Source organism: Xylocopa sonorina, chromosome 5 (assembly GCF_050948175.1).
Source record: "Xylocopa sonorina isolate GNS202 chromosome 5, iyXylSono1_principal, whole genome shotgun sequence".
NCBI lineage: Eukaryota > Metazoa > Arthropoda > Insecta > Hymenoptera > Apidae > Xylocopa > Xylocopa sonorina.
Genome location: NC_135197.1, coordinates 10355578 through 10378789, shown reverse-complemented (window position 1 = coordinate 10378789; position 23212 = coordinate 10355578). Strand labels below are relative to the sequence as shown.

The following is a 23212-nucleotide window of genomic DNA, read 5'->3' as shown; positions in this document are numbered from 1 at the left end:
ACATACGACAACTGCGCAAAAACTGTATTATACGCGATGATGAGAAAAACGCGAGAGTGATTGACGGGAGGCTCCAATGGTACCGTGTACGTATAGAAAATGCATACGAGCGAATTGAAGTCTGGTTAGTCGGTGAGCGAGGGGTTGGGAGAAGGAACTATGTAAACGCGTTGCTAAATAGGCGTGAGAGTTGTCGCGAACGTTTTGAAAAACCAAAATGTTGTTCAATTACCACGTACACACACGTATTACGATATATTGTCCTCAATGAAACGCTTTCGACAGCCGATGTGTTGTATTTAGGAAAACAATGATGAAAAAAAACGAAAAAAACGTAGGAAAAAAAGTGAAAAAAATCTAGTCGCATCTCGGTGATCGGTCCGTGTTTTGCATATTCTGTTCGTCGAGAATTTGTCCGTTCTACAGCTTTAATCGCGAGCTTCGTTTGCTCTCTACACTTTTTACTTTTTTCGCTATTTATTTTGAATTTCTTTAAATTAGTGTAACCGTTCGTTTTCTTCTCTTCATTCGTCATACTGCACGAGCGATACGAGACGCCCTTCAAGTTTCTTCGATATTCCGTAACGATATACTCTGGAATTGGAGATACTCGTGCACTCTTCGCACCTATGATTTAACCACTGAAACTAGGGAGAAAAGTCGTCGCGCGGGACGAATAATTTTTCGAGTACAAATCGAGATCGGCACGCTAGTCGACAGAAATTTCCTCCAACGAAAATTCTACCGCTGTTCCCAACGCTGCGAACTTCCGACTAGGAAACGTGACTCGTGCGACGCGGAGCAACTTGCTCGATAAGAAACAGCTAACAAACCTATGCGTCATTGTCGCCTCGAAGCTCACGGCTCTCCGTTTCAAGAGGTTAAATCGATTGGTAAAGCTTCAACGCCGTGAACGCGGATTGAACAGCCGAGAGAAACGGTAGGGAGAGAGAGAGAGTGAGAGAGAGAAAAAAAGAAGAAGCTTGATAAACTCGTAGCTTTGTTAACTGGAGATACTCTTCCACGGGTATATACCGCGTATAATCATTATTGTTATATACATACATGTATATTGTAGGCATTACGCGGAAGGACGGTATACCAGTGTTTATTAGCGATCTTGAAAGTGTGATATTTTTTTAACAAACATATCGCAACGCACGCTCGAGTTCTGCGAGTGAGTTCAACGCTTGCACTTGGAGGGAGCTCCAAAGTAGAGGATCAGGGAGGATTAAGATCGCGTTCGAGTAGGGATCGAACGTGGTTAGAGTAAGAATCGCGCTCGAAACGATGAACAGAGAGGCATCGACGAGGGACATGGTCGTTGATCGATTCCTCTGAGCGTTACTCGTCGAAGATCCGTCGCTTTTTACGCTTCTCTTTGTCGCTGACTTCAGTGTTCGTCGATGATCGTTCGCGAGCTGTTTAAACCGGCATATCACGTTCTGTGTCCCCTTGCTCCGTGTATGCTTCAGAACAGAGGACCGTGTTAACTCCGTGTAAAAATTAACCCATGTACCCTGTTCTCTAACTCGATTTATAGAATTTTTGTCTGTGTCCCTCCCCCCATCACCTCTGTTTTTGCGTCTTTCTGTGTGTATCCCCTTACTAGAGTTTTAGAGTTCACCCAGTTTTCAACCCCTGTCGGTGTTGTCGCGACTAATCACGATTAATCTTAACCAGCACTACCTTTTTTACTCGTACGACTAAAAAGCCAGCACGAAGAGTGTCGAATCGAATGCGAGAACGGTTTGCTCATTCTTTCTCCGATGGCGGAGAACTGATATATTTTGTGCTCGAATTCAGAGGCAAACGAACGAGAACGCGAGGGGTCTTGCGGAACAGAGAGCGTCCCTTTCGATGTACAAACACGTGAGAAGGAGTTTGAAACGCGCCAACACGAACCACGTGTCGATCATGAGGAGCGTGCAAAGAGTGTTGAGCATCCAACGGCAGGAGTCGTAAGGATCCGAAGAGCTCCGCGTCCAAGTAGAACGAATCGATCGGGAGTACGACCAGCGGAAACGATTCAGGATCGTTCTCGAGAGACTGTGATCGCGTGGATACGTTTTTACGAAACCTGTCTTCTTTTTCTATTCACCGTTCCCGGGCGAGCAACATTTTTCTATCGTATTTTTGTTACCGCGTCCTCGAACATTTTTTAAGTGTTTTATCGGATCGCAAGACTGTGCCTGTTTAATCAGTCTCGACGACGATCGGGCATAACTTCAATCTTAATCCTCTCGTGACTGTAGATCAGCCTTGCGTCTAAGTGTCTACTTAACTAACTACGTAAGATTTCATTTATTTTTCTTCCTTTTCCGCTGCATCAACGTCGCCTCACAATCTTCCATTTCGATGATCGTTCAGACGAAACGGGGGTGGGAAGAGAAAAAAAAAAAGAAAGAAGAAACGAAAAGTCTCGCGTTAAGAGTATAATCGAAGCAATATTGATTCACGATTGAGGAGAGGTAACAGGCGGATCCTCTCCTCGAACGATTTTGTAATATCGATATGTGCCAAGGAATTGGCAGCTTTAAGCGTTTTCGCCGCCTTCGCGTATACGAACGATGGACATCGGAGAAGCTTGAGAATGTTCAGAGAAAAGAAGTCGAAGAGCTCTCGTCGAATACGAAAAAGATCGAGCGCGAAATTTTACATTGAAAATTTTTGAAGATATACTTTTCAATCAGTATTCGTTCGGGTTCTGCTGAATTTTATGCGAGAATGTGTCAGCTTTCGATGGAAATTCATTTACCCGCGTTTGCTTTTAATTATGTACGCGAAAGTTTGTCGTTGTCCACTGAACGGACCCTCTTCGTCTTCGAGGACAATTTCCGGAAGGTATATATAGCTTCGAATAGATTTTTACGATTGCAGAGAGATCGTGAAACCAAACGTGCCATTGAAAATGTTTAATCCCGCAGGGAAATACGTGCACAAGCGAGGTTGCAAGAGCAATTACAGGCGACTACGGTCGCCGGATTAATTAACCCTTTAACCGTGCAATACGGCCGAACGCGTTGTAACCAGCATTTTACGACCTTAACGAACTGCGTTTCCATTTAATATGAATATCCGTACGCAACAATTGCTACCCTTTATCGTCCGTTGTAAAATTAATTGTTGGTTCCAAGTGTAATCGCCCAGGTGAAGGGTTAAAGCCGTCGAGCAGACAGTTATGGACCGGTCGCATTCGTGCTCTCCAACGTCTCCGCCACCCTTGCACGAAGGGCGCGATCAAGGCTATTTTTAATCGATTCTCCAGCGGAGGAGAAGAAATATCTTTTTCTATTTCAGTTGCGCGATAGAAGGAACGTTCGATGGATCCATTCTGATTTGAGCTATCGCAACGCGCGGTCCATTTCTGTCCCGTTCGAAGGGGTGTGTTAAGAGAACGTATATATATAGAAATGTACGTTGAAACGCTGAAACAAACGCTACGAGAAGATTCACTGCATAATGCGAGCGATCGTTCGACTGTGCTGTTATGAAACGAATTGTCACTTAACCGAGATTTTCGGCAATACATACTATTATGATTACGATCATTATCATTATGATTATTACTATAATATATATCACCATGATTACTGATATTATTTAAATAAACCAGTTACTATTATTCTTACGACTGTTTCTGTTATCGTTTACGTTGTCACTGTTTGGAGAAGAGAACCATTTTGTACGTTGGGGGTTATTCGTCGTCTCGGTTATCCAACCGCGTGTACGTATGCGTGGACGTGTGCATGTGCATTCCCGTCGACGAAAGATCGATCGATCGACACCCTTTACCCTGTTTATAACCCCTCTCACCCTCGGCGCACTTTACTTTTGCTTTCTATCTTTTTTTTCTCTCATTTCTTTTTTTTTCTACCGACATTTTTTTCTTATCCTGGTTTTTCTTTTATTTGCACCCGTTTCAGACCCACCTGTAGTCAAGCGCAAACGAAGATAGTTGTGTAGACAGAGTCAGAGAAAATGAGTAGGAAACGAAAAGAAAAAAACCAAAAAAAAAAAAACAAAATCGCTCGTGCGTACGCAAAAAGAGAGAGAGAATTGACTACGGAGCCTGTGAACCCTCGCTGTCGGCGCACTTAGAAACCCTCCCCCCTCCGGAATTAACGTGAAAATGCATTAGGACGTTGATGTAAGTTCAACACACACGCAGGCATTTAACTGTGCGCGTCTTATATAATATATTTATAGGCTGCTCCGAAAATATCCGACCGCGAAAGCGATCTTTACGCTTCTCTGCCGTGACACGAGAGCAGTCTCTTTTTTTTTTCTACGAGAAAAGAGAAATATTCGTACACGATGAATTTTTACATTTTACTGATAATCTCGGCTTTTCTGTGCAATTCCAAGTTGAAATCTTGCTGCGAATTTATAGCAAGGATTTTAGAGTTGAATTGAATCCTTGCAGACTGGTACTGTGAAAAGGATTTTAACGTGGCATTGTTACAAGTACGATATCATTGGATAGAAATCTAGGATTCGTAGTGTACGAGCATCTTATCACGATCATATTTTCTCGATAATTTCGGAACATTCTATGCTAGCTGATAAGAGATCGGTTCGAGACGACAATATTTGTTCACGTTTCATTGCAGTCCTAAGTTTGTCTACTTTTTTTACCAAGAAAAAGTTTGATTAAATTTATCATAGAGAGCGAAACGAACGTCTCGAACCGATGATAGACGTGTTAACTATTTATTTGACTATTACCTTGCTGCCGTGTACCGCCAGGAAGACTCTGTTTCCCTCGCAGAAATCTCATCCCGGCTGGAGCGTACACAGAACGTTGAGTAAACGCATGGTTTCTTAGATCCTCTTCGAGCGAAACTGCGCGCGTTTATTTGCTTCGTTCATTTGTGTCCATTTTTCACGTCACCTTTTCGACGACCACCGATGCTACGAGTACGATCTCTCGATCATGTGCAGCTATTCTGAAACGTACCGTGGAATCTCGTATTATCGTGACTGCGGTTACATTTCGATCCTTCTCTCGTTCGACGTTCCTTTTTAAAAAGCTGTCCGATCCCCGGCTACGCGTGTACAGTGCGCACTTTTGTACATTTAGAGAATTAATATATTATCTTTGCTCTGTACACTATCGCTAGTCCGTGAAGATGAAAGTTCGTTCGTCGCTTTTAATCGTCCAACCGCGAGTACTCAAAAACGTTTCATACTCTTTCTTTTTTTTCGTCTTTTTTTTTTTGTTTCATCGTTAACCAAATTTACAGATGTTACAGCATCGAGTACGATTAACAAGTCCAAACTCATCGACGAGAAATTCTTAAGTGTTCAGTCCGTTCTATAATTAAACGTTTCCATAAGAAGCATCGTTATGAAGTTAAGACATACTCGAGCAAGCCATTCGATTCGCTCGAATCGTCGTTTCGAACGAATCGAATGGCCGGATCGACTCGAATTCGATCGCGATTCAAACGAAGAAAAAAACACTATGAAAAAGAACGTCGATTACGCGCTCGGAACTCGGTGCGCTTGAATACCAATTTCAAGCGACTCTCGCGAGGTTCCTCGAGGAGAAGAAGCGAGAATCGCGTTTGTCGCTGCTGTACATATTTACTGAATGATATTACGTGCATGTATAGGACGGGAGTACATATATTTATACGTACAATGCGTGCATAAACGCGTATAGACACGCATCAATGTCGGATTCGATTCATGTACGTCGATGCATTTCATCGGGATCGTGTGCACGCTGTTGCATTTCTTTCTCGGGAGCCGGCAGTCTCGATACCTCATCGCGCTTGTACACGACCGATCCCAGCGACGATGTACGACATCGACGATATTAATAAATTATTGTTGCGTTCTATTTATTTGCCGAGGGCCGACGCCGCCCTTGGTAGAAGTCCCTGATCCAACGCGGGGGTGATCCTCGTTCGACCACGCCAACGAGATCCTCCCCCCGGCAATAATTGTTGTAACAATAAAGTTTGAAAATTACTCGTGCTCCACGTTAAACCTTAATCTCCTGTACAAGTTCACTTTCATTCGTGTCCTTCTGCTTGTAGGATTAAGGAATGATTTAACTGATCCTCTCGCAGCGCTTAACGAGAGGAGCTCGAGAGCAACCTATCGAATACGGTACTGCGAGACTTGTATGCTTTGATAATATGGTGAATTATCCTCGTTTCCGTGCTACCTCGCCGATTCGTTGCACCGCGATGGAGTCGTGGCGAGTCGCGGCAACGCGTAGAAAAGGCAAGGCAAATCGATGTTGCTTATATGTATCTGTTTTCGGTTGATCGAAGCGCGTGAATTCTAGCGGAGAAATTAAGGTGTGCGGCAACAAAGTAGCGGCTAACGAGAAGATGACTCAGCTCGCTTATAAAGGCATATGTCGATGGAGTAGAATTAGGACAGAAGGTGCCTCGACCTCGCCGGTGCAATATATCCTGCATAAGGTAAGTATTAACTAAGGACGCGTGCCGCACGTTCAAATAATTACGTGCTGTTTCATAATAAGCATCCTAATTGTTGCCACAAGGTTGCGTTTCTGGTTAATTACGGGTAGAACGTGATAATAACTGAATTAGCAATACGAGACGATATGAGTCGGAGTCCTCGAATCAGAGGAATTAAGATAGCCACGCGATCTTCTCATTTTCCAATTACTTTACGCTCGGTAAGTTTCTCGATCGCGTACGGACGTTACCAAATTAATTGTATCATCCGCTTATCGAACTCCAATGCCCAGCCCAACTTCGATAATTGAAACTTCGATAATAAAATCGTGAAACGTTTGTGTAAAAGGAATGTCTGTCGGACAGATTCTGTTCAGCATCATAAGTAAACAGACCGCGTGATTTCATTGACTTTTAACCGGCGATCGGTATTTAAAAAGCACGCTCGCGAACGCACACCAGCCCAGTACTTAAACAGACGGGTATATGAGTCAAGGCTGCGGAGGGACCCTTACCTACTTTTTCCTTTTACGGTAACGAATCGTAGCCGGCGAACGTATGGGATACAGCGACGGCGGTAGACTTACGCAAAAGATTTCACGCCCGGACGAAAATCGCCGGTCGATTTCCATCGAACGATCCCTCGAGGGCGGATTCAGCCGTTCGGATTGAGCCATCGAACGGACGAGCTGCTCGCGAAACGACGCGGGGTGCACCCGCGACGAATCTAATTAATGGCCAGTGTGAAGGTTCGCGGGGATCAACCGCGGGACGCGATGCGAAGTCGTAACACGGACCGCGTCGCGAATTATTGGATAAATCTCGAAAGAATTGCGCAACCGGCCAGGCTAAAAGCGTTGTCCGAGTCACTGCGAATTGACCATGACACGAGTTGACTCAAGGAGATCGAGTGAGATGCCTATAACCCCAATGCCAAAATTACCACCGCCTAATATTGGCATTTTCCTGCTGGACACGCGACAGATAACGCTGTTTCCGTCCTGTATTTTAACGTTCCTCGTGGTACGCTTCCTACTCGATGGACGAACGCCATTGGTTGGTCTCGTCTACAACTATCCATGAGTCATTGGAGGTAGTCTTTTTTTCTTTCCTCGAGCCATCCGCGATGGAGCGGTTTCTTTTCCTTTCTTAATTGAAATCGAGGCAGCCGAAGGGTACTTAAGAACGCGCAGCCACCTTGAAACGGTCTCTGCGACTTTGATCTTGGTACCTACGGGCACATCGGAAACTAGATCAAGGAATCGCGAATGTAATCTCGAATGGATCTCACTTTTACGAGCGCACAAAGCTGCTTCACTTTCTCTATCGAATTACAATTCCTTTCTAAACGCTTATCAAGATCCTAATCATCCTCGTTCGCAGCCCATGGCGTACCGTCACGACTCTCACTGTATCGTTGTGCTCCATTTTGGTATGCACATTAGTCCGTTTCCTTTCTTTCCGGCTCCGAGCTATTAGCTCCGACGTCCTTAGACTAATCGTTCCCAGCAATGTTTCGAGCGGTCGAGGGAAATGACTTCGAATTAGCGTAGCGCCATTCGAAAGACATTTGGAACACGCTAATTGCGGTTCCTGGAACCATTGAAGGCGCAAAGGTAGTAACTGAAACTTCGCTTAAACAACGTGACAATTTCTAAAGTCATTCCGATCGCTCCGATAATTTTAGCATTAACCAAGGAGGGTGTACACAGTGTCATAGTTGCGCCACGTTCTCCAGAACCGCGTTCCGGACCTCCTCCGGCAAACTATTCGAAACACGAAACAGCAGGCTAAAAAAGAGACTCCATTCTCGATTTCGCGACGTCGGTCCAGGGGTCTCCAGGACGTGAAAATAGGCGTGCTCTCGTGCGTGGTCCGAGCGTCGTCGGAGCTAAAGATAAATTCCACAGCGGTGTACGTTTTCACAGACCCGTACGTAGAAAATCCTCCACGAAGGGGGCTGTGCACGCACCGGTGGTAGGGATACGGCGTCGAAAACGGGAAGGCAAAGGAGAAGGAGAGAAAGATAAAGAAAGAGAGAGAGAGAGAGGGAACCGCGTCCTGGCGCGGCGTCATCGTCGTCTTTTACGATCGCGAGGAGAGAAGCCCGCGAGAAAAGGTGGGAGCTACGACGAACGGTTGTGCCCGAAGCTTTCAGCGACCAGTCGAGACTTTGCCTGCGAGTCAGACGCATCCAACAGACGACGAACGAACCTGAATACTTGCCCTGTGAGTAAGCATGTGCACTTTTTCCAACACCGTACACCGCGTACACCGTCCGCCTCGAATTTCGCGTGCCCGCCCGCTACGTGCCACCGTAGGATCCCCCCTGGATCGGCTCGATCGTCGCTCTGGTTCCCCGCGAGCAGTGCGTGCACTTGGTATGCGTGCGCGAAAAAGAAAGTGACGTGAGCTGGACGCGCGTACGAGCTCGTCGCGAAAGTGAAGATCCCGCTCGTCCTCCTCCGCGGGGACCAGGAAACCGAGATCTCGGATAGAGGCAGGTGATCTCTCTCGCGAGTCGAGGGGGTTGCTGGCAGGTGTCGAACGGAGCCGCCTCCATTGGCCTTAAATCGTCCCCGATCGACCGTGGAAATCGAGCGTGGAATGAATTTCGGCGCTGGCGAAACCGCCGGCCGCATTCCGAGCTGACGATCCCCGAAAACGTTCGGTTATTATGCAAATTTGTATCGACGACCGTTTCGCAACGCACAGGCCTCGACCAGCCCGTTGTCAGGCACGGTGATATCGCCAGAAAAGCGTGACTCACGAACAATTTCAGGCATTCACGCGTAACCGCTGCGACAACATCGCCCGCAGACTGGCCCGCTCCTTGCCGCGGCGGTGCGGCCAGGAATTTCTGTCGCGAGATAGCAGATCGTCGTCACCGATGATAACGAATTCCCGAAAGAACGGGAGCGGACGTAGCTCCGTCAGCTTTGTTACGAATAATCGCAGGAGATCGCGGAGCGGATCGGGTGCATAGTCCGGGAATAGACCGTGCCCCATCGCGAAGTGTACACATAACGATCTATTTGCGTATCCTCCTGACCAATAGTGGTAAAGCGAACGATTTTTTTACTTCCACGCTGGTATCATTTCGCTCGAAGGATTTTAGAGAATAGTTGAATCGCCGTCTGGCAATCTGGGTCGTGTTCCTTTGCAAATAAATTTCTAATTTGCTCCAAAAGAGATGTAGGACGATGGTCGACGCGGGTGAACCGTGCGAAGGAGTAGAAAAAAGAAAAATGGGAATGTGTCAGATAGTATGTCGTTCGAAATCGGTTCGCGATAGTGGCCTGGTAGGCAGGCGAATTTCCTCTCGAGCGTAACAAGACACCGATCCGAATGGAGTAACGAAACTCGGGCTGTGCGTAACCCGAAAAGGTTCGACGGCAGGCGGCTAGCGACGATTCCACCCTCTCCTTCGCCCGTGTAAAAATAACCCTCTCCGTTGATACCAACGGCCTTAGAATCCGGCAGCCACGATTATTTTTTCTTCAACCTTACTTCGACCGCGTGTTTCACGGCTATCGGTAACCTATCCGTCGTTATCAGTGGGGATCCATATTCAGTAGGAAGAAAGCGGAAATTTCTAACTTAGGTATTTTTTAAATTGCTTTGTTTTGCGTTCGTTACGTAGTTAATCGTCGGCTTCGCTCGAATGGAATGTAAATTTCACGTGGTAACTAACAGAAACGATGACACGAGCCGGATCGTTTCTTCGGAGCATTGTGTCTAGAATTTCTGCTTCTTCGAACACGTCGGAACTCCGACGTGTTTTCCTTTCCTTCCACCCTGCATAGCAGGCATCTCTGATTACCAGCGAGCCAGGAATCGTGCACATTCGCTCGTACAGATACCAATGATACGGATGCAAGGATCGGCGCAGTGGCGTAGATGCAACGAATACCGAGAGAGCCTTTGCGATACGAACCAATCATTTTTCACGATCCAATTTCTAACTTTGTACACCGTTCCTGCACTGGAATCGCGTCCTAGTCTCTGTTGAACAACCATGAGAAAAAAGGTCGCGCGATTAAAACGGTAAGGCCACCCCCGTCCGTCAATCATTTTTCACGATCCAATTTCTAACTTTGTACACCGTTCCTGCACTGGAATCGCGTCCCAGACTCTGTCGAACAACCATGAGAAAAAAGGTCGCGCGATTAAAACGGTAAGGCCACCCCCGCCCGGTTCGAAGGCGAGGCGAGGTCGAAAAACAGGAGCGCGCACCAAAGATGCCTGGAATGTTTCCGGACGAAGGAAATTAACCCGTTCGTGGCTCTGTCCCGCTGACCGTGTCGATCCCCCCGTGGTTCTCGCGGTGCATCGGTTTCGCCCGTGGGGAGAGAAACGAGCGCGCATAAAATGCGAAAGCGAGCCAGCTCGAAGGATCCTCCTGTTTCGCCTCGGTTCGTCCTGTGCCAGGATCGCATACCTGAGCGTCTGACGTCACGGGGAGTGGAAAGAAAGACGGCTCCGGGCTGCGGAGACGTTTGATTTTATATATACGGACACGGTACAGAGCCCGGGCCTTCTTGAGCAAGAACCTGCCTCTATAAATAGGATATCCGGTCGTTCGCTAATTATACTTCGATGCATACTGTCCGCGTAGCGAGAACTCGCGCGGATTCTCGGTCGATCCGCCGGATTTTCAGGAGCAACAGCCACCGAAACGACGCGGGAGAAGGAATAGAAAGGAGGGAACGTGAACGGAGGCGAAAGAAAAACAAAATAGAGAACGGAGAGAATCGACAATCGAGATGGTTCGCGGTTAATTGAGCACGCGGATTGTCTCACGGTCATTGAAGTCTCCGGTGCGCCCGATGAACGCGCGCGAACTCGACCGTTCTCCTTGGGAATCGATCGAGTTCCGCGGTTCTACGGCGCACGGGAGAAAATTAAAAAGCGCGACCCGCCGATCGGAGATAAAGCGTATGGGAAGGAACACGCGGGTTACATGATCGATAGAACGTTCAGGAACGCGGCCAGGATGATAACCGAGCCACCCGTTGTTGCATTTTTCCAGATACGTTCGCCTCTTTATTCACGTGAACCAGTGACCGAACCAAGCCGCCACCATGGACGCGATCAAGAAGAAGATGCAGGGAATGAAGCTGGAGAAGGACAACGCGATGGACCGCGCGTTGCTCTGCGAGCAGCAAGCCCGCGACGCGAACGCGCGAGCTGAAAAGGTACATATCCCGCATTTTCAAGCCATGATGCGCCGGGTCGGAGATAGACCAAGAATTTATGAGTAACAAAAAAAGCGGAGTAATTTGATATACGATAAACCACCGAAATCGTCTATTTATCTCCCCTACGAGGCGGGGAGTAAAAATAGCAATGAAATAATCGCGCGGTGGCAAAAATACGGTACAGCATTGGCAACCGGTCAACGCGTTCGATCCTCCGTGTGTAAAATAATCTTTTGTTTAACAAAGGCCGAGGAAGAGGCGCGCGCCCTGCAAAAGAAGATCCAGACCATTGAAAATGAACTCGATCAAACTCAAGAGGCTCTCATGCAGGTCAACGCTAAGCTGGAGGAGAAAGACAAGGCGCTGCAGAACGTAAGTACTCGTATTTTCAAACGATAACTTTACCGCGCCGTTCGACGACAATATCTGTCGCCGGAATTAAATATTGAATTACATCCAAACATTTTCCTTAGCGGATAATTTTGCAGCGCGCGTTAGCTGTTCGAGTTAGGAAAAAGTTTAGAAAGTTTGTTACGTAAATATTTCAGTACGGACAGTGAAAACGTAAGGAAAGCATTAAAAGAACGTCCGAAAAATAAACTCGGAACCGGTTTCGAACGAGAAAACCCGCGAATCTTATCAATCACCGCGTTGTTACCGACGGAGTAGTGAGGATAGACGGCACGAGATGTCGCAGGCGTCCGTGCGCAGGCGCTCGACAAAGAAAGAGCAGGTTCCCCGCGAAGTAAGCGCACAGTCGGGCGTTAGTACGCGAAGCTGCCGTTTCGTCCGTTCGGCGGCGATCGGCAAACTTCGGTCCCGGTTTGTAGTTAATCGGTAGAGAGGGGGTAACCTGGATCGAGCAGAGAGTAATAGACGAGGAGAGCGAGAGAGAAAGCAAGATAGAAATCAGACCAGGACGGTGCAGAGAGTGGAGACCAGCGTGTCTCCTCTCGTGCATGCGTTCGCCCGCACGGGACGGTGTGTGCGTGCAACACAGAGGGATAGACAGGAGGACGTATGCGTGGCGCGGTGAGAAACGTGTTACGAACAGTGACAGACAAGATGGCGGTGTGCCTTGTGCGGTGGTAGTAACAGTGGTGCATAGAGCACGTTAAAATAATAATAATAATAGTGGAACGAAGGGGTTAGCGAAGGGTTGGCAGCTGGATAGCATGGAGCCAGCTCTTACGTCGACCACGAGACGTCGCGGTCATCAGCATCATCCGCGACACGCTACGCGCCGACGTCTCGACGTCTCCAGCAGAGGACCCGCGCAGTGTGGCCCTGCTGATATCGCTAAAGACACGACGATCGGCCAGAACGAACCGCCAACGGCTAAGACGTCACCGAAGCTCGACGAAAAGAGCAATGTCATCGATACGGAGTGCTCCTCCGCGGTGACAGTACCAGCGATCGTCGGCGCGAGGTGGCTCCGCGATCCGACGGCCACGGTATCGACGAAGGACGCACCGTCGAACGAGAACCCGAACAAATTGAAGAGCAGTCTCGAAGGCGATGACAGAGAGGAGAACGTCCGACAGAGGCTCGCGCAGTGTAGCCTGGACGTTCTCGACGAACGACACGAGCAGTCTGCTCGTGAGAAAAACGAAAACGAGAGCTGTGACAGCTATGATTCGGAGCAGCCGTTATCGGACAAGTCTAGATCGAGACCACGTGGAGCCGAGATATGCGGCGACGAGCTGTTCCACGAGACGAGGAGCAAAGAAAACTCACCGGAGCCTGAGCACGCGGTCGCGAGGGCTCGCGGTGACGGGAACTCCGACGACGAGTCGACGAACGTCGAGGAGGATCCTGAGCTCGCTGAACTTGCCAAGCTGAGATGTCCCAGCGAGAGGGCCGAGGTACAGGCCGAGAGAGAAGCGAGAAGAAGAAAGAGATGCGCCGATTATCCCGGATTGGCATTCGGATGGTCCATATTCTCCAGCGACACGATGATGAAATTCGGTCTCATTAGGAACGAATTGCAGAATATTATGGGGAACCAGCTGAAACGGGTCAGTATCGCATGGTACATCGCCGATGCGCCCGGCACATAGACGTGCGTATCGCGTGATGGAAGGTCACCGCGTGACGTGACCTTGACGCACTTTGACGTCGGTCAATGGGTGTCTCGAGGGTCGTTCCGACCTTGATAACGGAACGAGATCGTCGTTGGTCTAAATCTTGCTTTCTCTCTTGAGTCGTAGGACCGCTCGTCTAAGCTTTCGTCCGCTTTGCGCTCTCTTTTCTGAACTCGCTCGACTGTTTCCTTGGACGACGCTAGTCTTGGTGAATTCGATACCTTATATGGTTGAGAGCGGGTTAAAAATACGCGGGGAGTTAGGTTAGGTAGTCTAGTGGTTTACCTACGGTGACGTTGCACGCAATGAAATCGCACGTTGCTTGAAAAATCATACAAAGCGGCGACTCTCTTTTGCCAGTCTCCGTATATTTTAATCGCGCGCTCTTTTCTATCGTCCATCTTGGAAAATTACCGAACCGCTACGAATACTGATTAGCGAAAGGCTGATTAAAAACAGAGCAATTTCAGCCGTTGCCAACTGGAAATCGAAATTGGCTCGCGTTATCGCGCGTTAAATGAATAATGCACTACTCGCGGCTATGTAGTAATAATTAAGAGGCCATTAGCTGCGCTACTAGTGGCAAGGGACTTCTTACGGTGCTTAATGATGCACCATCACCCGACAAAGCGCACTTACTGTATAGGGTTATTGAACGGGGACAATGGATTAAGCGTGATTCTTCAGCGCGACATGATAAACGATACTCTTATTTAGTCAGCTTCGAGCGACCATACGGTTTTGTACCACGAATCCTTCAATTATTTACGAGCATATCGACGCGCATCGCAGCGTTAACGTTCTGGCTCGATTTTTTTTGGAGCAAGCCTCCACACCTTTATATTAAATATGACGTGTCCGTACAGTGAATGCAACGCTTCCAAGCTTGGCAGCATTATCGGTTCACTGATTGTACACTTCGTTGCAAAAGTAACGTAACTTAGCAACTTTCTTCAATTCCCTAACCAATCGAGCTAAAAAAAAAACGTATTCAATAAAAACAGTTGTTCCTACGCTACCAGAAAATGTTTTCGAAAACCGTTTCCAGAAATGAACCCCACCCTGCGCTGGTAACGCGTTAAACACGAGCAGTATTCGTCAACATTCTAAAAATAAGCAGCGGTTATACACGGCTAGATCCAGCGGCTCTTTTATTCGACACTCCGAGAGGGCATTGCGTAAGCATCGCTACCGGAACGCGGTCCCACAAATCCGCTTCATTACGAGCGTTTATAAACTGGTGACGATGTATAACGATGCGCAACATCGTTGCAAAATATTCGTAATGTATTGCACATGAAATTGGAACGCATTTCGTACTCTATCGTCGACCTTTGAAACAAGATCTGTTTCTTCGCCGCTTATCTTAGCCGATGTTTACACGTCACATTCTCCGCGATTTCTCGTGGCCCAACGTGCTGCCATCTGTGCCGGCATTGTTCGCGTAATTCTCGCGGCCAAGTCCGTGGATTCTTGGACCTACATTCAAATTCGGTTCATTGTTCTTAATTCGATGCTAACCAAGGACTTACGCGTTACTTAAATACGAAATAGGATAATCGAATGCTGGACGGTGCTGCCAAGGTTCTCGTAATTGCATAGAATTACATTTTTAAACCCCCTCTACGTTGTAACTATCTTTAAATAAAACTGTTTAATTACTTTATGTAAAAAGATTGTGTTTGCACATAAAGAAATGTGTACAGAATTATAGAAATTTGAAATATGCGATTCAATGTTCTACACGTTCATGCATGCTCTACTACGCATGTTAATAATTAAGAGTTAACAAGGGTACAAAGTAGAACTCGATAAAACGTATTACGAAATTCATTAGGAGCATAACGTGAATTTAAGTTCGGAAATATGTTGGAAATAGGATTACAGGCAAAATTAAATTTCCTCATTGCGTTATAACATGGCGACGAACGTTGTATCAACGGATAGCCCATCTTTTATACGCCGTATCTAATTACCTTGCTCCTTAATACCGCGATGAAATATATTGCAGCTTCCGGTTATGTTTAAATCAGACCGTTGACATCATTACGTTTCAACTCATCGTTCGCATTAAATGTCTCCGTAATCACATCTTTCTGAAACGCCAGCGCAACGTATCGTAAATAATAATTACCTGTTTACTGATATGCGACCGTTATGCCATTGCTCTCCATCATTATTTCGCGCATCATTCGTCCGGCGTGCGTACTCCTCGTCACGAGAGCGGTCTGAGCGAAGAGAGGTTACGTTCGTACCGGAATAATTCATCGATGCGCAGGATAAACGCACGGTTGCTCTCGATGCAGATGGGGAAACAGAAGAAACGAAACAACGCAGGAATTGTTATCGAGCGTCCATTTGAACGGTTGGGCGCGCTAGGGACGGGCGCGGTATTTCCGGGGCTTTGCGCGCGACGACACGTCGATCGGCGTAGCGATACTCGGCGTGCGCATCGCGCTTCGTGACGCGGTCACCGTAAGAAAAAAAATAATGCATCGCCAGTGGATCGAACTATCGTAATAACAGGCGTGATCGAGCGCGATGAATCCGTGCGATGATATCGACCGCGATTTAGTCGCATCAAAATTGTCGACTAAATATATTGAAACGAGCGTCGTTAAGGGCAAGGGACTATTTGACGTCCGCAGAACGGTAGCGCGCATGCGCGTCCAGACCGGGGGCGGCCATCTTGCTTTCCAGTCAACAGCAGCCAGTGGTCGTCAGTGTACGACAGCTCGGAGACTACGAAACTCTCTCTCTCGCACGGGTACCGGTTGTCTCTCGTACTCGACATACTTGATCATCGTACATCGTGTTCACCGGTTACCTTAGATTCTCCGCTTTTCGTTTACCGTTCGAGCATCACCTCGATCCGCGCATCCAGAACCGTAATCGCGGCGTTTACAAGTGAGAGAACGCTAACACGCGGATATTTAGCAGCATGTCGACGCAAGTGCAGGGCACCCTTCTCGACGTGCTCAAGAAGAAAATGAGGCAGACCAAGGAGGAGATGGAGAAGTACAAGGACGAGTGCGAGGAGTATCAGAAGCGGCTGCAGGTGGAAGTTATACGCCGCGAGGAAGTGAGTGAGAACAAAAAAAAAAAAAACGATGCACAAAATTTACCTCACGATCGTATATTTCTTCGTTGTACCCTGTGCTCGAATCAGCTCGATACGGTACGAGATCGTTCCCTGTCGTAGATTGGTTTTCGAGTCTCTTCTATCGCGAGCTGTTTCGTTCTCTGGCGCATAACCTGTACGATATCCCATTAGTTCGTCGATTCGTTCCGCGGATGCAGAAACTTGAATCAGGTACGCCGAGACGAAGAATTCAGTGAGATCTGTCGTGTCGACTAGCTAGTAAATATTCGATCGTTGGTGTACGTCTCTAATCAGGTCGCGCGAGTCGCATTGACTTTCAGAGGCGATCGATTTGTCTCGCGATCAACTGGTTTCTACTCGATTTTATAGCGAACGCGTACTATACGGTTTGCGGCGTGTCTTTACCGGAAATACGGTGCTCAACTTGGCGGTGTTCGTTCGGAAAAAGTATCGATCGGTTCGCGGGAGAGAGAAGCTGTTATCGAGGAAAACGAACGGGGTCGATCGAGCGACATCACCCTCGACGTATCATAATTCAGGGAAGGAGATTAGCGAACGTTCTCCTCGGTTGGCTGGCTCCCGATGAAATTACTTTTCACTTTTATACACGAAATGCCGGAGCCGGCGTCCACACGGCTATAGGATCGATCGTGAGTGTCAGGCACGTCGTCGTCAGGCTGGGTTGTGGCTCCGGTGAGGGCAGGCAGGGGGGTATAGAAGGGACACACCGACTCGACTCGCACTCGAGACATTCTTGATGCAACGAGGACCGGCTTGAAGGCTTACCTTTCTTGCTACCCTCGAGCCTTTATCAAATGATCCTCCGTGGCGCAGAAAATATTGTAACAGTAACCGCCCTAGAGCTGCGTAGCTGTGCGCAATGCGCTAAAAACCGATGGTTCCGTCCACTTGGTTTGCATTTCCAAGCTGACGTCTCCCGCTGTTGTTCGCACGGGAACAGAACCAGGATTATCGGTCGATTTCTGTGTATATATCTACGAGCGTGCAATGCTTCCACGCACGCGAACCTCTCCATTGAATTACCGGTATGACACGATCCGACACGCTTTTCCAAGAGTAATTACGGTCGCGTTTAGGTTATGTGCCGTTTGTAAAAAAGAAGAAAGCGCGTTCAAGTAAATCGTTCGAAAGATTGCAATTTTCTGCTTGTCCCTGGTGCATTTGGAGTATGGGAAATTGGGTAGGAATGCGCGTGTACGTACGTTTCTAGGTATTGATTAAAAACCTGAATAAGTACGTGCAGTGCGCACGGTTGTGCGATAAAGATCGACGAGAAACGATAGTTTGTTCTAGGTATGAACGTTCTTCAGCCTCGATTTAACGGATTTGCACTACGATCTTATTGTTGTGAACACATGCTAAAAATGTTTGAAAACGCTTGAGACGTTAGAATGTTGTGAGTAACTTTAACGTTTGGATCGTTCAGAACGATTCAAACAAGTTGAAACAACCTTCATATCGTTTTAAAGATTTAAAACTATTTACTTGATTCAATTATTCGAATCTAAACTTAAATTATTTAACACCCCAACGCTTCTAATAATCGTGTCTATTATCAGAATAGAAAAAACGCTGACTATCGAAGGCACAGCTCGTTAAAACTACGAAAATGAGCATCGACTTAAGTATATTCAAATCCGATGACGTCGCGTAGACGCGTGCTTACGCATCGGAAACGGTGGTTCCTTCTACCACGAAAACGATGCTGACCATTTCTAGGCGTCCGTACTTCCGCTGTGTATTATTTACACCAGTGACATTTAAACACGCGTCGCTCGAAGTCGAAAATTTTATTTCCCCGTGGAGACCTTTTCACCCCTGCACAGGAAGCCTATCGCAGACCACGATATCCCTTACTTGTCGTACCATGACTAACCTCCGCAAATTTATCGATTTAAAGATGAAGTAAACTGAGTCAGAGTATTATCAACCATTTCGTAGAACTGTTTTCAATGTCTGGACACGTACACAGATTTTTCAACGAAATCCACGATGTATGCTCTTTCGCTCGCTATATCTGAACGCGTAAGCGCGGTTACCAAACGTAAATGTGCAATCTAGCATTATCTGGGTATATTTATTTAACAGATTTGGATGAGGTACAGGATAAGGGGAAACACTTTCAAATATGAACTCCTGAGAACGACGCATACGTATGTACAGGCTAAATAGAAGCCCCCAAAAGATTATCTTAAGCCTTCATTATGTTCGCTGCGTTCTATCGCAAATTGAATCATCCGCTTCAAACCCGATACGTTATCTTTTGATGAACAACTAAGATCTTTCAATTTGTTTTCCTGAACGTTTATCAAAGGCTCGTACAATGAAACAATAACAGTTGCAAGGGACCAGTTTACGGTTAACAAAGACCATTTTCCTGCCGATTACACGGCAGAGATTAACCTTGTACTGCCACCGAAAAATGTCAACGTATCACCCACGAGCGCTTTATGCCGCTGTTGTCGCGCCGCTGTCCTAAAAGGCCAACGGATAGAAGCTCGGCGAAGCTTCACTAATAAGCTTTTGTCATCGAGCAATGAAGTGCACTGCCGCGAGCGCAGTCTCCTGTTCTCCCTCGTCTTTTTTCTTTTCTTTTTCATTTACCTTCTTCCTGGCTTCGTCCAATAGAACCAGATAACCAGTCAACGTACGTCCGGCGCACGTTGAGAAGATTTATACGTGATACACCGCCGCGAGTTCGGTTCATTGATTCCCTCGGCATCGACGGATTTAGCTTCCACCGTGAAAGTGATATTACGTACGAGCCGCGCTCCAGCACGTGGCGTGTCTTTTATTCAGGGGTTTACATAATCGAGCCACGATTATCCCCAGCCTGGGGGCTGATTTATTAATAAACAAACGCGTATACACCGTCTCGTAACACTTGGCTCGAACGGTGCCACGATACGGTTTTATCGATCCGAAGCGTTGCTGACTGATCGAGCGACACGGTTTTTGATCCACCTGCGACGAATGCTATCGGTATGGATAGTAACCAGTAGGGGTGTCTACGTTTCCAAATGAATTCTACGTTTGTGTACACGATAGTTGGTTCGTTTTAGAGCAAAACGACCTTGCGAAGCAATCGAGTACCGTTGCCTCCACTGAAATCCCCCTTCCATCTGCGTTCCGGTTGTTGGACCGAGTACAACAATATTCCGCACCTCAAACCGATCTCGCGTGGAACAAAATATCAAATCTGATTCTACGCGCTTACTCCAGGGCTTTATGTTTTATCGAAATTTTCTACTCGAAACTGTTTACAGCTGCAGTATTATCTACTCCCTTATCAATCTTATCTCGATGATTACACAGAAGAAAATGGAGCAAAATTAATTCATCGTGCTCCTTGAAATTGGGTCAAATGTTCTTAACGCTACGACTATCATCTCCCGAGTTATAAAAGAATTTAAACTTCCTGCCTTCCAATTATCGAAGATCCCGGAGCGCAAAAATTTGTATCGAAATTTATGTACACTCCAATTAAGGTGGAAAAACTGTTCTACATGTAAATTTATTATTTACACCATCGCTGTAACCGCGGTTCAGGTGCTCGCTCGAAGATTAGCCACGTAACTACATGGTTTCATAATTAATAGAATCGTGGTAGCGATTTTTCGAGCAGGAACAGAGCCGCGTAATCGCGTCGAATTAAGCAGAACGTAATGGAAGCTACGGAGGGTGATCGTTGCCGGAAGTTTGGCACACTTTACCCGGCGTTACCGCGGATACGATCGACAGAGAGCTCTGTTCAGTCGCGGCAGAAACGCGCGGGCGTGTCGTCGGTTTCCTCCGAAAGCAGGATCAGCGCTCGGACGAACCGATCGATCCTCCTCGATGGCCGTGTGGAATACGGGGCGACGGAAATGGCGCGCGCGCGTTGGGTTAAATGTTAACGCGCGACGAATGATCCGGTCGGTAATTTAGCCTGCACGTCGTCTGGATACGAATTATGAGGTTGCACATGGCCGCGAGTAGGCACGAGTAACCGGTCAGTTTTCTGTGAATTGTTTCACGTGGGTGGAGTAACGAAGTCGGTGGACTTCATTGAGGTGGACGTCACTGATACAGTTTGACGTATGCTGTTCAAGGTAAGACACAAGTCCGCGACCCTTCCTCTCGATCGAGGTAGATAAGATAAACGTATCGTTAGTCATGGATATCGTTAGTTTTCGATCGACGAGGTGGACAGGCGTGTCGGATCGATCCGGATGCACAGCGTTCGCGGGTGATCGAGGAGCCGGCACGTGTGTCGAGGCGCGGGTAATGCCCGGTTCGCGCACGATCAATTGGGATTTATCCGCTCGACGCACAATCGTCGCAGGTGCAGCCGTAAACGGGGACAAGGGCCTCGAATTGCGTAGACGTATACACGCGTAACCGAGCGTTGAGCAATTTAGATCTGTAAGGGCTGATGTAATAGGTCTACTTTTTATTTTTACTTTTCAGCAAACTTTGATAAGCAGTGTCTCACTGATTTTCGATCGATAACAACGTGATATCAAAAGAGTAGGCAAACACTTGTTGGTCGATGATTGATTTTCGCAATGCCTACAAACTTCGTTTATCATCACCTGTTGAGGAGATACAAATGTTCCATCAGAATCATAAAGAGTTGAAGCGATCATTGTAATGTAAGGTAAACGACAATTCGAAATGTTAATCGCGTGAAACCGTAATGAGGAGTACGCTGCGTTAATAGCTTTTCCAAGGAAAGCGTCTAGAAAACAGCGGCGACTCTTTCAGCAAATCACGTCATGGAGTAAAGAATAGAAGGTTGGAAGAATTTAATTAACCGAGATTACTTAAAAACGGTTTTCGATATTTTACAACCGTAGAATTTGCCCTCTTCATTCTATGATAATCTGCTCTGCTCCCGGGCAATCGTTCCTCATTGCGAATGGAATCAAAACAGCCGATAGACGGAAGCACGTGAACGCAGCGAAAAATCACCGATTCGTTCAATGAAATTGTTGGATGCAACGAGCACGAGCTGCAAAGGAAGTTAGGGTCATTGATATGCGAACAGGGCGAAGGCCTTGGCGATCCCGCGACGAATAGTCCTTTGAATCCTAATCACTCGTCGCGCGTTCGCCAGCAGACATTGTTTTTCTTATGTTTTATTCCCATTTGTTGCACCGCACGAACGACAAGCCTTATATTGAGGCGATAGCTTATCTAGCCTTTTATCTTAACTTGGTTCGCGTGCTAATGAATTTACCGCAGTCGTTCAATTCGTCGATAGCGACATATCGTTCCACCGTGATACAATGTTGCAACGCTGTTATCGCACTAAGTGTACGCATAATTACAGATTATGATTAACAAAGGCAAACGTGTATTTAAATGCTGTAAACTGTCCGTTTCCATGTAGAAATGTCACTTTTTCTCTCTCTTCCCGTCTAGAAGATGTAACGTTAAGTCTAACGGCGTCGTTTCGTTTGGTTACAGGCCGAGTCCGAAGTGGCCGCTCTGAATCGTCGCATCCAGCTGCTGGAGGAGGACCTCGAGAGATCGGAGGAGCGCCTCGCAACCGCCACTGCTAAATTGGCAGAGGCGTCGCAGGCTGCGGATGAGAGCGAACGGTAAACGAATGCCACATTTCTATCGTTTCCCGGCGGTGACTCGAGCATCGTACGGCCACGTAAACCTTATAAATATCCCGTCGACCAAGGGATATTTATAATGGCGGACAGCGGCTCCTTTACTGAATGGGTTGATAACAACACGCCCCATTTGATTGATCGATTCATTGAAAGTTCGATTCACTCGTCTCCTTTGTTGCTAACGAGCCTCCTGTTAATAAGGTTGTCGGAGGTCATAGTTTTTTATTAGAAACATTAATACACGTCGCTCGTAGTACGCGAGTTACGCAGAGCCAAAGTAAATCTGCATCGAAGTTACCTGATTCCTCTTTATAGGGGGTATTGCATCTAGGTATGCATTGTGCGCCGTGGTACTGAGCTTAAGAAGTTCAAGGAACGTAGGGATAATTTATTCGAGTATCGAATGGCTCGTTATATCGGCCAGGAAAGTGAAAGAGTATTAGTAGAACGTTAGATACAGTGTTTGTTATCTACCCTGCTGGATGATGGGAGGAATAGTTTGAGAAATACTTTATCGAATTCTGGTTTAAGGAATTCTTAAAGCTGTTGGAAGGAGAACTGATCACCTTTGATATACCAACAATCGTGTTAGATAAATTATTCAATTTACAAGTCGCATTATCGTCTGCCGTCTGTCAAATTGTGGTTACGCCCTGCTCGAAACAATCAGGCAATGCAACCGAGCAAACAAATTTTACAGCTCTTTCGCACCGTCGTATGAATCACTTGGGAACGTTGAATCATAAAATCGTTTACA

The 23212-nt window shown here is 46.9% G+C and overlaps 2 protein-coding genes across 33 annotated transcripts in view; both read left to right on the top strand.

Annotated features, from left to right (window-relative positions):
* Positions 1–5899, top strand: part of Pip5k59b (Phosphatidylinositol 4-phosphate 5-kinase 59B) — a 32430-nt gene extending 26531 nt beyond the window's left edge. For 11 of the 13 annotated variants that reach the window (XM_076895966.1, XM_076895965.1, XM_076895970.1 and 8 more), the window contains one exon: positions 1807–2531. In XM_076895966.1, coding sequence (XP_076752081.1) covers positions 1807–1965 — 159 coding nt within the window. In that variant the 3' untranslated portion in view covers positions 1966–2531. Of the gene's footprint in view, positions 1–1806; positions 2532–3926; positions 4390–5246 lie in introns of those variants that run through there. The other 2 variants (XR_013101884.1, XM_076895972.1) reach the window with 2 other exon arrangements.
* Positions 5900–8512: 2613 nt separating this feature from the next.
* Positions 8513–23212, top strand: part of Tm1 (tropomyosin 1) — a 30256-nt gene continuing 15556 nt past the window's right edge. For 2 of the 20 annotated variants that reach the window (XM_076896003.1, XM_076896005.1), the window contains exons 1-4: positions 8514–8669; positions 11473–11638; positions 11888–12013; positions 22301–22434. In XM_076896003.1, coding sequence (XP_076752118.1) covers positions 11525–11638; positions 11888–12013; positions 22301–22434 — 374 coding nt within the window. In that variant the 5' untranslated portion in view covers positions 8514–8669; positions 11473–11524. Of the gene's footprint in view, positions 8670–11472; positions 11639–11887; positions 12014–12392; positions 13660–16415; positions 16808–22300; positions 22435–23212 lie in introns of those variants that run through there. The other 18 variants (XM_076896002.1, XM_076896001.1, XM_076895994.1 and 15 more) reach the window with 16 other exon arrangements.